The 14,268-nt window shown below is 40.0% G+C and overlaps 1 protein-coding gene across 1 annotated transcript in view; it reads left to right on the plus strand.

Annotated features, from left to right (window-relative positions):
• LOC124797666 (guanine nucleotide exchange factor DBS-like) overlaps positions 1-14,033 on the plus strand; it is a 222,900-nt gene extending 208,867 nt beyond the window's left edge. Inside the window, exons 21-22 of the mRNA XM_047260803.1 lie at positions 3,074-3,200; positions 13,721-14,033. Coding sequence (XP_047116759.1) covers positions 3,074-3,200; positions 13,721-13,848 — 255 coding nt within the window. The 3' untranslated portion in view covers positions 13,849-14,033. The remainder of the gene's footprint in view (positions 1-3,073; positions 3,201-13,720) is intronic.
• The last annotated feature ends 235 nt before the right edge of the window (positions 14,034-14,268 follow it).

Here is a 14,268-nt window from a genome sequence, read left to right on the forward strand (position 1 = left end):
CAGGGCTGGCCATGGCGTGCTAAACTTCAGGTGGGACAGGTGTGCAGGCCATGTGTGGGCTAGGGCTCAACCTGTGTGGGCTTTGCTCGTTCCTTTCTGACAGTACTCAGTACAGTGCAACATTTCATTAGTATTGTGGTGAGGCAGTTTTTGGCCTCCATAACTATCTTCAGATTGGCGGAATTGTGGTGTCAGTGCTGTTTACCCTTTGCTACAGTAGAGTCTCGATAGTTCGAGGTGAACGGGACCGGAACCACCTCGAACTATCGAAAACTTGGACTATCGAAATTTAAATGGGAAAAAGAAATAGTATTACATTATAAGTAATACAGGTCAGAATATGAACTTTATCAAAATAAAAGTATTTACACATGCATTTTCATTGGCAGAATAACAACAATTATTTATTTAGACAAGTAATAGTGAAGTGTCTTTTTGTTTGGCGAAGCTGCAATGTTTTCTCGCGGCAATGTCACGCCACCATCTCAGGAGCAGTAGGTCAGTTGGTGTCACCTCAGGCTGTTGTTCCATGTAGCATATGGCGGCCTCGAAAGCAGCGTAACCATCGGTGCAGCCTCTGCCTCGTCATCCTCATCACTCTCACACTGCGATGGAATGTTAACCATGTCAATTATAGAAGAGTCTGTCACTTCCAACTGTTCGTCCGAATTTAACCACTCGCCTACTTCCACCTCTTCTGCCTCTTCACACCCTGGCAATCTTCTGATTAAATTACACAGTGGATGATCGACTTATCTGCTAAATCTTCAGTTTCTGTGTCTGGCATACTTTCCTGTAGAATTTTCCTCCATGACTTAGTAATTGTGTCTGACTTTATTTCGCTCCTAGATTTGCTAATCCAGTTCACGACGTCCTTCAAAGTCACTTGCTTCAAAGCTCCTACAGTGCTTTCGTTGTCTTCGGAATACAGGATTGACTGTAGCTATCGCCATCGATACTTTTTTTTTTAGACATTCCAGAACGCCCTGATCCATGGGCTGAATGAGACAGGTAACATTTGGTGGGAAAAACGAGGCGCGGATACCGTCGCACTGCAGTTCTGCTGCACTTGGATGTGAGGACGCATTATCCATGAGCAAAATTGCTTTGCATGGCAGTCCCCTTTCTTTTAAAAAATTCTTGCAGTCAGGTACAAATGAGTTAAAAAACCATTTCTTGAAGATTTCCTGATTCATTCAGGCGTTATTCTGATGTGCATAGACAACCAGAAGAGCTGAGATGGATACATTCTTGAATGCTCTTGGCTTGGCAGACTTCCCAATCACAACTAGTTTTAGTTCTAGTTGCATTTGAAGCTGCCATAACTGTGAGCTGCTCTTTGCTTTTTTTGTGCCCAGGAGCACTTTTTTCTTTACAAGAAGCAAGTGTTCTCGCTGGTAACATTTTAAAATTTAGCCCAGTTTCGTCACAGTTATATATTTGTTCATTAGACAAATTTTCGTCAGTTACGATTTTTTTAAACTCAACGATAAATTTTGAAATGGCCTGAGTGTCACCAGAGAGTTTTTCTCCTCATACATCTAGTTGACGCACTCCATACCTCTTCTTCCACTTGTTGAGCCAGCCCACACTAGTGGCGAAATTGTCATCTCCTTCCTGCAGCTGGTTTCTGAAAAACAAAGCTTTTTCTTGCAAGATTGGGCCAGAAAGCGGAGCACCCTTCTGTCTCTGTTGGGTAAACCACATGAAAAATGCCTCACTTGTTTTTTCGAAGTCTGACTTCATTATACTTCTTCGACTGAGAGATTTGTGTGAGCATTTCTGTGAAGAAAATTGTTCCAATTTAAGTCAGTTTCTTCACCAGTCACCAACAGTAACTTCACTGACAGCATATTTGAGAGCAAGTTTTTTTATTGTTTCTCCTTTGTCAAGTCGTCTTAGTGCTTCTAATTTTAGAAGGCACAAATTTCCTCATTTTTGTTACAGCACTCATCTTTGTAAGGTGTACAACGGAACACACAGTCAACAAACAAAACAACACAAAACACTGTACAGTACAGGTACTGGGAACTACAGCAGCGTATGAACTTCCCAGTTTTTATCGGTAGCAGCCGGCAGCAGTCGGGGTATTTCGTGCCATACTGACAACAGATGTTCATGCAACAAGGCAGCGAGCTAATCGTCAGTGTTGATTGCATTGTTGTCTGCTTTGTCACTGAGCTGTACTCTCCCTATCTATCTTTTGCAATGATTGTTTCATTAACTCTCAAGACACTATTGTATTTGTTTGTGGTGTGAAGATCATTCACAGGTCCAGTGGCTGTTTGCACAAAAAGAGGTGGTCTAGCGATCTATCATCACAAGCCTTAAATAATGAATGGGAATGACAGAATACAGGGATGAGAATTTTGTGTCTATATATATTCAAATACGCACACAGTTCTCATCTCTCTCTATTCTGTCATTCCATTCCTTTTTGTCTATTGGGTGGCGAAAACTAACATTTTTCTTACCCCAGAGACAAGTGCCCCCCCCCCCCCCCCTTTTCTCACACAGACCCCCCCCCCCCCCACACACACACACATTCTGTACATCAAGAAGAACTTTGTGCTAAATTTGTGCACAAAATTTGAGTCTGCTGTAAGGAAAATGTTAGTTTTTGCTGTCTAGTAGACACTTTGTTTTTGTGATGACTAGGAAATAAAAAATTAAGTAAAATATACATTATTCAAAAATTGTCATAAGAACTGTGCTGCAGGAATTGTTGTAAAATATCTCATGTCAACAAATTAAAGCCACAGTGGATGGGAGTCATCTGTAATGTAACATTATGCACTGCCTTTATTTTCTTTCCTCTGCTAGTCACTGGTGTAACATTTACATCTGTACTAGTTTAGCTGTCGATATGAATTGCAAGTTTTCAATAAATTAATGATTTGAGACGTTTCTGGCATGGTTTAAGTGCTAATTAAGAATTAATATTATTGATATTCCAACCTGTAGTTTCTATACAAATTAATAATTTACTGTACTGACAAAACTCTAATTTTGTATTTAGATTAACTAAAATGGGCCATTCTGCAATACCTGACTGACTGGTTTTGTTTTACAGGGAGGTAGGTATGTAGCTCTGGCTGATTACTGTGCAATGGGGCATAGTGAAGTCTCCATGCATGAAGGTGATACCGTTGAATTATTGAAGGTTGGCTGTGGAGGATGGTGGTACATCAGAGTATCAGGTCTGTTGATGTCACAGCAAGGCTTGCTAATGTGTTGGTGAAATTAATTTCCTTTGGATTTTTTTATTCAGCTTGTTATAATGTGATACTCATCTCCAGCTTCTTGCAACACCTATTCAGAGAATCATTTTATTGATGCTCATGTAAGTCCACATCAATTGCACACTCCTCTATTCGTAAAAAAAAAAAAAAAAAAAAAAAAAATCACCAGTGGAAGGCCTAGTTGGATTTCGTTTCAGTTCCCCCTACTTATACTTCCCGAGGAGATCACGAATGTAAAATTAGAGAGATTAGAGCGTGCACGGAGGCTTTCAGACAGTCGTTCTTCCCGCGAACCATACGCGACTGGAACACGAAAGGGAGGTAATGACAGTGGCACGTAAAGTGCCCTCCGCCACACACCGTTGGGTGGCTTGCGGAGTATCAATGTAGATGTAGATGTAGATGTAGATGTAGATGTAGATGTTCATGTTTTCTCAAATCAGTCAAAACCACATTGTTATGGAACCAATATCATGTCAACTGAGTATTACATAAAGTAAAGAAAAGGCAACCACTCATCTTCAGCAGAGTGATGTGTGATGCATACACACATGCAGCAGGACATTTTAACTAGCTTTTGAGCCCTGGGTCATCATGTGTCAGGAAGTACACACATTCTCACACACAACCGCACAAACACCCAAGTGCTTACTACTGCAGCTGCAGTTCGTCATTCGCAAATATGATTGATTACTTTGATGGGGCAGTTTAGTGTTAATTTCAGTGGTAATTGAATTTTAGGTATTTCAAATAATTTGGCTGTGTGGTAATATGGAGACTGCTTTCATCAAAAACCTAATAGTTTGAAATCCTTTTCTCTTGAGATTGCCTGTGGAAATGTAAAAGTGTAAATATTTATGTTTCAGTTATTAGTTTTCCTTGGTTGTTCTCTTTTCTGATGTTACTCACACACAAATAAAGAAAAGATATTATGTGGACATGTGTCCGGAAATGCTTAATTTCCATGTTAGAGCTCATTTTAGTTTCGTCAGTATGTACTGTACTTCCTCGATTCACCGCCATGATTTCATACGGGATACTCTACCTGTGCTGCTAGAACATGTGCCTTTACAAGTATGACACAACATGTGGTTCATGCACGATGGAGATCCTGCACATTTCAGTCGAAGTGTTCGCACGCTTCTCAACAACAGATTCGGTGACCGATGGATTGGTAGAGGCGGACCAATTCCATGGCCTCCACGCTCTCCTGACCTCAACCCTCGACTTTCATTTATGGGGGCATTTGAAAGCTCTTGTCTACGCAACCCCGGTACCAAATGTAGAGACTCTTCGTGGTCGTATTGTGGATGGCTGTGATGCAATACGCCATTCTCCAGGGCTGCATCAGCGCATCAGGGATTCCATGTGACGGAGGGTGGATGCATGTATCCTCGCTAACGGAGGACATTTTGAACATTTCCTGTAACAAAGTGTTTGAAGTTATGCTGGTACGTTCTGTTGCTGTGTGTTTCCATTCCATGATTAATGTGATTTGAAGAGAAGTAATAAAATGAGCTCTAACATGGAAAGTAAGCGTTTCCGGACACATGTCCACATAACATATTTTCTTTCTTTGTGTGTGAGGAATGTTTCCTGAAAGTTTGGCCGTACCTTTTTGTAACACCCTGTATACACAGTGAAGTCATTAAGGTCCAGTACTGACTTTCCTTTTTAAAGTGTGAATGTGGTGCAATGTCTGCTGACAGTAAAGAAAGTGTACAACACACTTTGTCCACAGTCCTAGCACTATCAAATTTTATCATAAAGTGCATTATCAGAAAAGATACACATCCATGACTTATCTTCAATTTTGGATCATTCTGGTAGAGCTGTATTTTGTCACCAGTTACAGACTCCTGATTTTGACCTCCTGAAAGTATATTTACAAATTTATTTGTATGCAGTGCATTAAACACGAACTCCCTTGTTCATGGGCAAGTATCTGACTGAAAATCTGACTGAACAAAAATCCTCCTGAAAGATATTAGCAGTGACCACTGCACCAAATGTGAATGCGCTAATTCTTGATTTGCGTCATCCTCACTCATTCTCTGAATATAAAATACATTTTCTATAGTGTGAATGCTACCTTTCAAATTTTTACAAAAACAAGGGGGAAAAAATCCCTTTTCATGCCATCCATTTTATTGTTTCTCATTACATTCATCTTTGAAATTTAAACTGTTTTCCTCGTATCCAAGACAATCCTAGAAACGTTTTCTCCACTCATATTCTAGTACAAAACATGGTTCTGAAAGGATTCAGTAGCTTTCTCATGTGATGAATATACTGTCTAAGAATATTTTGCTTGACATTAGGGAATAAAATATGTTTCAGGCATTAAACAGGGTGAAATAGGCAATGAAGTATTAATTAGATATTTTTCTCTGTCAAATAATCAACTGTATGTCATGTTACATGACAGATTTCTTTAGGAATAAGAATGACGTGACATTTTCATTACTAATTTCATTGATAACTTGTGGCAAACAAATTATTGTATACCATTCACCATCAGTTATTCTTCACTCCCCTAAAGCAGTGGTTGTGACGTGATGGTTGTGACGTGAAGAGAGTACCCAAAGCAACAAGCAATTTTTTTTCATGAAAGTGCTGTGGAACATACCACTTTCGTTGATTTTGGTTCATCTTGGAACATCCAAACAGTTGATTGTAGCTTAGTTACTGACCTAGTCTGACTCGTCAGAGAACGAAGTGTACAAATATGTACAATTTTTGCCTCCTGTAATAATGTTGTATGTCAATTCTGCATTTTCTCACATTATTTGATGTGAGCCTGTTTTTGGGCTTTGCTCAAATTGTGTGAACGTCACTATAGACAGGTTTCTTTCACACCTACATCTTCAAGCGAAATCGAATGTACCACAGCCTTCAACGTGTCCACAGATGCCGCCCTCTCACGGCAAGTCACAAGTCTCTTCTCCTGTCGTTGGGCAGCATCGATATTTTTTGAAGTGATGTATGACTTTGGTTGACCATCATGAAATTCATCACTGGCTGAAGCACAACCGCAAATTCTGCAGACCAATAAACACCCTTTTCTGAAAGTGATTGGTTATCAAAAGCTAAACAAAGTGTTCCGAGATGTCGTCGTTGATTTAGGCCATTACAAAAATCATAAACACATAGCTCGGTAAAAACCTTCATGTGAATTTTCCATTGTTTCACAACACTGATTCTTTAAATGCTTTCTAAACAAATAACTTCCCAATTTCTGAATTGCCATTGTTAAGAACAATATATGACAAATAATAAAACCTCAGCACTGTCTAGCGGTCATTTGTAAAAACTTAAAAGGCAACCCTCATAGCATCTGTTGCCAAGCTCCTGAAACAAATTTCATTTTCACATAAATTTTATGTATGATTTTATGACCTAATAGAGCACTGTGAGCATAATAGCAACAGATTACGCAACTTCCGTATAAGCTACTCACCGGTTGTAGTTTAACTATCTCGGAAATTGTGGGAAGTCATCACACTTAATCTCTCCTCCTATTACGTGAAATTCTGCATCTTTCTGTTTGCTGCTCATGTTCGGTCTACCGATGTAAAGTGTTTTCTTTATATTTCTATTTTTGGAACCATTGCTTCATGCTATGTGTGAAATGCACAGTTTATTCCTGAAGTGAATGTAATCTGTGATGGGATCGATGGTGAGAAGATGATAAACTGTACCCAACTCCTTACACCAAAATTAACTGAATTTAGCACAAATTTGTGACTGACTGTTAGGACATGTAGAAATGTTCTTGATTATTATATTAACTGATCTGGCCATGTTCAAGTTATATTTTTCACTTTTGTTTTAAGTGGTCAGCTCCATTAAATTAGTGGTACTGTTTTTAGAGTTTATATGGTGATCTTTGATGAGCAGTGTCGATTATTGAACTTACCATGACTTTTCTTAATATCTTTGTAATTAGTTTTGAAGAGGAGATGATTTGTTTCTTGGATATGGTGGTTCTCCCAGAGTAAAATATTTTATTGTCGTAAATACTTTTGGATTAAAAGAAACCATTCACCAAAAACCAGAAGCATTGAGTTACTGACAGGTGTGGGAGTGCATGCACATGCTTGTGAGCCCATACCCACACAACACACTGCCAGTTGAGGTGGCAGTTGTGTTGGGTGGGGTGTGTTGATACAGCAGTTATTGGAACCAGTGGGGAGTGGCGCACACTGCAGGTGATGATGGGGCAACAGAAGGTATGAAGAGTATAACTGTTGGGTTTAGGATGTGGGAACAGTGGGCTACAGATTACGGGAGTCAAGGATTTGTTGCAGTGATAGCTCCCATCTGCATAGTTCATAGAAGCTGCTGGTAGAGGCAGAAATCCAGATGAACCAGGTTGTGAATTTGGGCATGATATGCTCAGCTGGATGTTGTGCCTCCAGGTGGTTAACTTTGTTCTTGGCAACAGTTTGGCAGTGACTGTTCATCCTGGTGGACACCATATTAACGTACAAAGGCTGTGAAGTTTTTGCAGCAAAGCTGGTATATGACATGGCTGCTTTCACAGGTGGAGGTAGAATAAGCCTGTGGCAGGACTGGAGTAGTAACTGCTGGGTAGGTGGATTGGGCAGGTCTTGCATCTTGGTCTACTTCAGAGATATGATCCCTGTGGCAAGAGTTTGGGAGTGAGTGGGGCACAGGAATGGACTAGAATGTTACATAGGTTGGATGGATGATGGAACACCACTTCAGGAGGAGTGGGATGGATCTTTAGCGGGATGTTCCTCATTTCAGGTTGGCATCAGAGAGTGGAGAGTGCCATGTAGGCACCCATGGCTGGCCACAGATTTGTTTCCTTCTAAGGAAAAGTGGTTGTGAGTCAGGATATAGTTGGTAGGGTGTACAAAGTGCTGTCAAACAGTAACAGGAATTTTTTTAATTTCATGAGCTTTGTACATCTGATATTTTTTATTTGGTTGGTACACATGTTCCTGATGTATGTTTGTATATTAGCTGTTTTGAATAATTAGTTTATTGTTGACATTTGAAAAGATTATACATGTTTTTTAGAGTGCTCGGTGAGTTTTCATGTAACATACTTCATGACAATGTGGAAGAACTAAAGAAAATGGCTCTTTAAAATCGCCATATCACCATCAGGGATGTTGCTGATGATATTGGCATATCCCTTTGGCTCACGCCAACCAATTTTTCAGATATTTTATGCGTTTGACATGTAGCAGCAAAATTTGGTCCAAAATTGTTGAATTTTGACCATCACATAGCCATCGCTCAGGAATTGCTGAATGAAGTCAACAGTGATCCAGAACATCTAAAGAAGATGACGAAACATGGGTAGATGGGTACAACATTGAAACCAAGGCCCAATCATCCCAATGTAAACTGCCTGAAAGGCCAAGACCAAAAAAAAATTCGACAAGTTTAATTGCATGTGAAGGTTCTTCTTACTATTTTCTTTAATTCAGTGGGATAGTGCATCATATGCTCCTGCTCTGCGGTCGTTTGGTGAATAAGGAATACTACCTGGAAGTTAAGCACATTCGTATGAATCAATTCAAAGAAAATGACCAGAATTGTTGGATCATGATAATACTCCTGCTGACTCCTCAATGCTTATTCACGATTTCTTGGCAAAAAACAAACATGTTACGTTGTCTCAGTCACTGTATTTGTTGGGTGTGGCACCCTGTGACTTCTTTTTATTTCTGAGGCTGCAGAGAACCATGAAAAGAAGTCATTTTGCCATCACTGATGCAATAAAAACAGAATTGCCAAAGATGTTGAACACTACAATGAAAAGTGGGTGCCAGAAGTGCTTCCAAGATTGGAACAAGTGCTGGCACAAGAGTATTATATCTGAGAGGTTTACTTTGAGAGGGACAAAGTTGATGTTGATGAATTAAGATTCCTCAAGAAAAAAATATTCCTCTTGTTTTTTGATTACACCTCACATAAAGAATGAGCTGGTGGGTTTAAAGTCTGAAGAATGTTCAGAGAGGTTAGTGTTCAATATCAGCAAGGCCATGGGTGTGAGTGTATTGGAAGATGGCATCAACAGTGAGGAGTAGCAATACAGGAGATAAAGGGGTGTGGGGACAGTGGAGAGTCAGTGAAGGAAGAGGTTAATATCTTTGATGTGGGAGGCTACGTTTTAGGCAATTGTTTGGAGGTGTTTCCCAACGAGAGTGGAAATTCTTTCAGTGGGAGCACAATAGTCGGCCACAATGTGGTGTCTAGGATTGTTGGGTTTGTGGATTTTGGAGATCATGCATACTTTGGATGTGTGGGGTGTTGTTGGGGTGAGGAGGGAGATAGACTCGGGGATCTGTGGATTTCGGTAGCAATTGTAGGTTATGTTGGACTTCTGGGATGGGGCCGCTGTCAGTGGAGAAGTCGGACACTTCGCGGAGATCTTCCATCAGAAAGTCACTGCTATAGTTCAATTCTTTTATCTTGGCGGTTCGCGCATGCCCGCCCAGACGCGGGAGATTGCTGCGTTGCCAGTTGTACGTGCCAAGAGAAGCAGCGCCATACTATAGTTCGCAAACTTACATTTAGGGGGGAGCGCGCAGTTTATGAAGTAAAGCCATCATGGCCGCATTAACCCTTTCGCTGCTACAGAGACGTGCTCCCCGCATTCCGCGATGTGCGCGATTTTGTCATCATTGCACTGCTCGCCTGTTCAGACACATGGTGTTTCGACTGCTTTGACACACTTTATCATTAGATTTCACAAAAACTATTTGGCCCAAAAATTTGATTTTTACACATCTTCTTGACTGATACCTTCCCCCCATAAATGACTTAATTTTGTTTCAATGTTCAACGCAGTTATTATGAAGCATTAGATGTAGTAAACCAATGCCACGAAATTTTGCAGAGGTAAAAGTTCATAGCGTATACTTTCCGTATGGTCCATTTTAGTTGCCACTAGAAATTTCAAAAAATTATACTCAAATGAATAAAATTCATATTGTTTTTGAATAAAGAAAATATTAAGCATCGATCAAGGTTTGCCCTCAGAACCTTTCGCTTAGCAGCCACACTTTAACCATTACACTAACGCAGCTCGTCATGCAAAATATCTCCCGGAGGACTTTAATATATCATGCAAAATACCGACAAACACTGTTGGTATGATTATGAATTACTCACATTTCGTCGAAGTACAATAGGAAATAAACAATTACCGCTGTTCTTTATTGCGAAAAAGCAGTTAGTGAAATGATACAAACACCTTTCCTTGCTATTACATGAATTAGGAGGCTTATTGCTTGTTTGGTTTAATTAATTAATAGAATATGAAACAATTGGTATAAAGAATGCTTTTTTCCAAACTTTCTATAAAAGAAAGTCTGCTATCAAGACATTGCTTTTGTTCAATTACTTTATTTATGACTGAATGTTTCTAAAACTGAAGACACTCGTCCGTGCTCTGCACTGCAGTCGAGCTCTGGCAACGTCGTTCTCTGTTCATTGGCTGACTGTGTTTTGTGACGTCAGATGCGCAGAATGAACCTAAACTCAGCCGCCGTCATAAATGACTTGTACTTTAGTTGTCTTGACACTGATGGAGTCTGTCTCTGAGGGAGGATGATTAGGTCAGGATCTGTTTTCAGGTTGTGTATAACTGTCCTTTCTTTTGCTGGAAGGTTAGTGTTCTTAGGAAAGGACTTGGGGAAGGATGGTGATGCAAAGAGTTGGAAGTATGGAATTTAGGGAAGATGACAATGGTGCAGTTAGCTCGGGGGGGGGGGGGGGGGGGAGACCATGGTTGCATGGTGGTATGAACTGAAAGAGGCATTGTTGGGACTAAGCTGGCTTTGGTTGTTGTGACTGGTGGCAAAGAAGTGTTTCCACTGTGGAGCAGGAGAGTAGGTCTTTGACAAGTCCAGCCTGGTTGTACTTAAATGTGAGGCTGAAGATGAGGCCTTTGGGTAGGACTGAAACTTCTGTGGACTGAGGTTTTTGGTGAAAAGGTTAACGAAAGTGTCTTGGGCTTGCTTGGGTTCTGTATTTTGTGAGTGCTGGGAGGAAGTTTCAGATGATATCATACATTGAAAAGGTCAGCTAGGCAGGGTCTGGGTGCTATGAAGGATTGACAAAGGGTTTAAAAGAGAGAGAGATTATTAATTAATCACCGATGCATCAGTTCTCAATTGTGTTCAGGAGACATATGGGATTGTTGACCCAGATTGCCTTCATGCAACAGAATCTTCGATGAAAATACCTAAGGGACCTATTTGAATATAAAAATGGAAATGAAAGCAAACTAGTGGAATTTCTTAAGAGAAAGATTAACAGATCAGAATCTGAACACTTTAGTGGTCTCCCAAATACAATCGAGACACCACAATAAAGAGCAAACCTGTAACAAAGCTCATGTACCATTAGAACATCATTTTTGGTTAGTGAAAGAAAAGAATAAGAAGAAAATTACTATATCGTAAAATATTAATATATTTTGAACAAATTGGCATTAAACTTCTAAACATTGACAAATACACAATAAATGCATGACTTACATCTGATATTTATTTTGTGGATGGCACATTCCAATAATCGCTGCTTTGTCAGTCCATTCCTTCTTAAAATTAAATGTCCTTGCATGTGCGTAAGTACATTTTATTCACACCCGAATTACCGAAATGTTTGTTCGTCGTTTCACATAGTTTTTACACAAAATAAAAATACAATTTGTAGCAATGCTATGCATTACGTCTTAACATGTCGGCGACCAAAAATTCAAGGGATAATGAAGTCTCTCTAATATTTCTTGACAAAAGGTAGATTGTTCTTTCTTCTGTTTTGCAGCTTCTTGCTATCAAGTGCTGCGGCAATGAGTTTTAAATATCTGAGCCCAGTGGGTCATAGTGTTTGTTTAGAGTAATTAAACGCTGGACGCGCGTCTTGGTATGGGCACACATAAAAAATAAATAAATAAATATTTCATCTCTTTACTCTTGCGCTGTGATGCTTAGCATCTTTACGAACTACAGCTCGTTGGCTGTCCTTTTCTTTAATGATTAATATCTCACATGCAAAGTAGCTGAAATCCAATAATATTACATACTCCACTCCTGTCACAGGCTTGTCCTACTGTATCTGATTCTGGGCCTCCTGTGAAATCAGCCATATCATATACCAAGAATTCTGTAAACACTGCACAGGTTTTTATGTCAGTACGACTACCAGCCAGCTGTCCACCAGGATGAATGGGAATCACCAACTGTTGCCAAGAATAGGGATGACTACCTGGTGGCACAATATCAAGCTGAGCGTAACATGCTCAGTTTCACTGGCTGCCTCACAACCTGATCATCTGGATCCTTCCATCCTCCAGCACCTTCTCTGAACAACGCAGATGGGTGTTATCCTTGCAACATGTACTTCTCTCCCATAATCGTCCTGGCCTCAATCTCCGGCAACCCACTGTTCCCACACCCTACACTCAACAGTTGCCCCTTCCCCATCCTGTTGCTCCCTCCCAGTTCACATCTTCACATCACTTTAAGTGTGTGCTGCTTCCCACTGGCTCTGACAATCACATGCATCACCCATGAGCCTGCCATTCCTCCGTGTCACATTGTTAGCCAGCAAACTGGCTGCCTCCCTCTGAACCAATAGCCACCCACCCCTAATCCCTCTTCCTGCATCCCAACTGTCTCCCCCTCTGCTAATCCCATCTGACATAACCCCACCACAACATAGTCCATCTACTGAAATGCAGCCAACAGTGGTGGCACTGTGTGTTCAGCTGTCACCATGTAGATAAGTGTGTGTGTGTGTGTGTGTGTGTGTGTGTGTGTGTGTGTGTGTGTGTGTGTGTGTGGCTCTAGTTCGAAAAAGTGTTACACCAAAAGCTAGCCAGGTTTCCTTTCTTTTTGTGTGTACCCATCGGTGACTCAGTGCTTCCACTTTTCAGAGTAGTCTCCTTTAATCGAACAGTATTCAGTATTTACGTGCTACCAGAGCTTGCCTACTCCATCACATACCTCAATGTTACTTAAATTGCTTCTTCAAAATCAATCCATTGACTCATTTTAAGAATAATTTGTACCATGTGTGTCATTCCCACCCATCCTTTAGCAACCTCTCAAGGCACAAAGTTAAATTTCATATTCTTTCTCTTTTCTCTAAGCTAATTTCTCTATCAGCATACTCGTATTTGGCAAACAAATTACTTATGTGATTAATTGATATGTGTGATAAAAGATATATGCACCACCTACTAGATAGCTGTTCGCTGTACTGATTACCACTTTGTTTCCAGAGCATACTTAGGGCTTTTATTGTTAAAATAATGTAATCATGTTTTATGATTTTACATGCCACGAGATGGAGTTCTCAGAAACCTAAGTCCACTATAAGAAAAGAAAGTGACATCTGGAAGTTTGTGTGAAATACTGTTTTGATATCAGTACAATAATACATGTGTATTTGTCATTATCTGATGTTCCATTCTGTTTTGCTTGCAGCATCACAACTGGAAGGATGGGCTCCTTCTGCCTATTTAGACCCACTAGGTAGAAAATCTTCCCGAAATTCTCAGTCTCTTAGTGGTCGAGAGAGTGGAAGATCAGCAGTAAATCCTCCAACGGAATAATGATGGAAATTCTTTTACATGCATCTGCTACCACCATTCCACTTAAAGTTACAGCAGGTTCCTTGTTGCATTCATGAAGAAAATAAGCAAAAGGATTTAGCTTGCATGGTGATTAAGTGTACTTAAAAATGAAGAAATTTGTATCCAAACTTTTTGACATTTTTGATGGTTACTATGATTTAGTATTCAAGGCAAACAAACATTTCTGTACTCGATCAGAGTTCCTGTAAAACTGACAGATTTTGTTGCCGGAATAAGGTGCAGGTTATAATTTGCTGTAACTTTAATTGTTAACTAGTGTGTAAGTGTATATAATTAAAATAGATAAACATTTTTAAGAAACATTTAATTATTTGATAGTCATATGTCAGGAACAATTCTAGTCCTGTGCACAAATGTCAAGGACACCAAAAAGTGTTT

This window comes from Schistocerca piceifrons, chromosome 1 (genome assembly GCF_021461385.2).
Source record: "Schistocerca piceifrons isolate TAMUIC-IGC-003096 chromosome 1, iqSchPice1.1, whole genome shotgun sequence".
NCBI lineage: Eukaryota > Metazoa > Arthropoda > Insecta > Orthoptera > Acrididae > Schistocerca > Schistocerca piceifrons.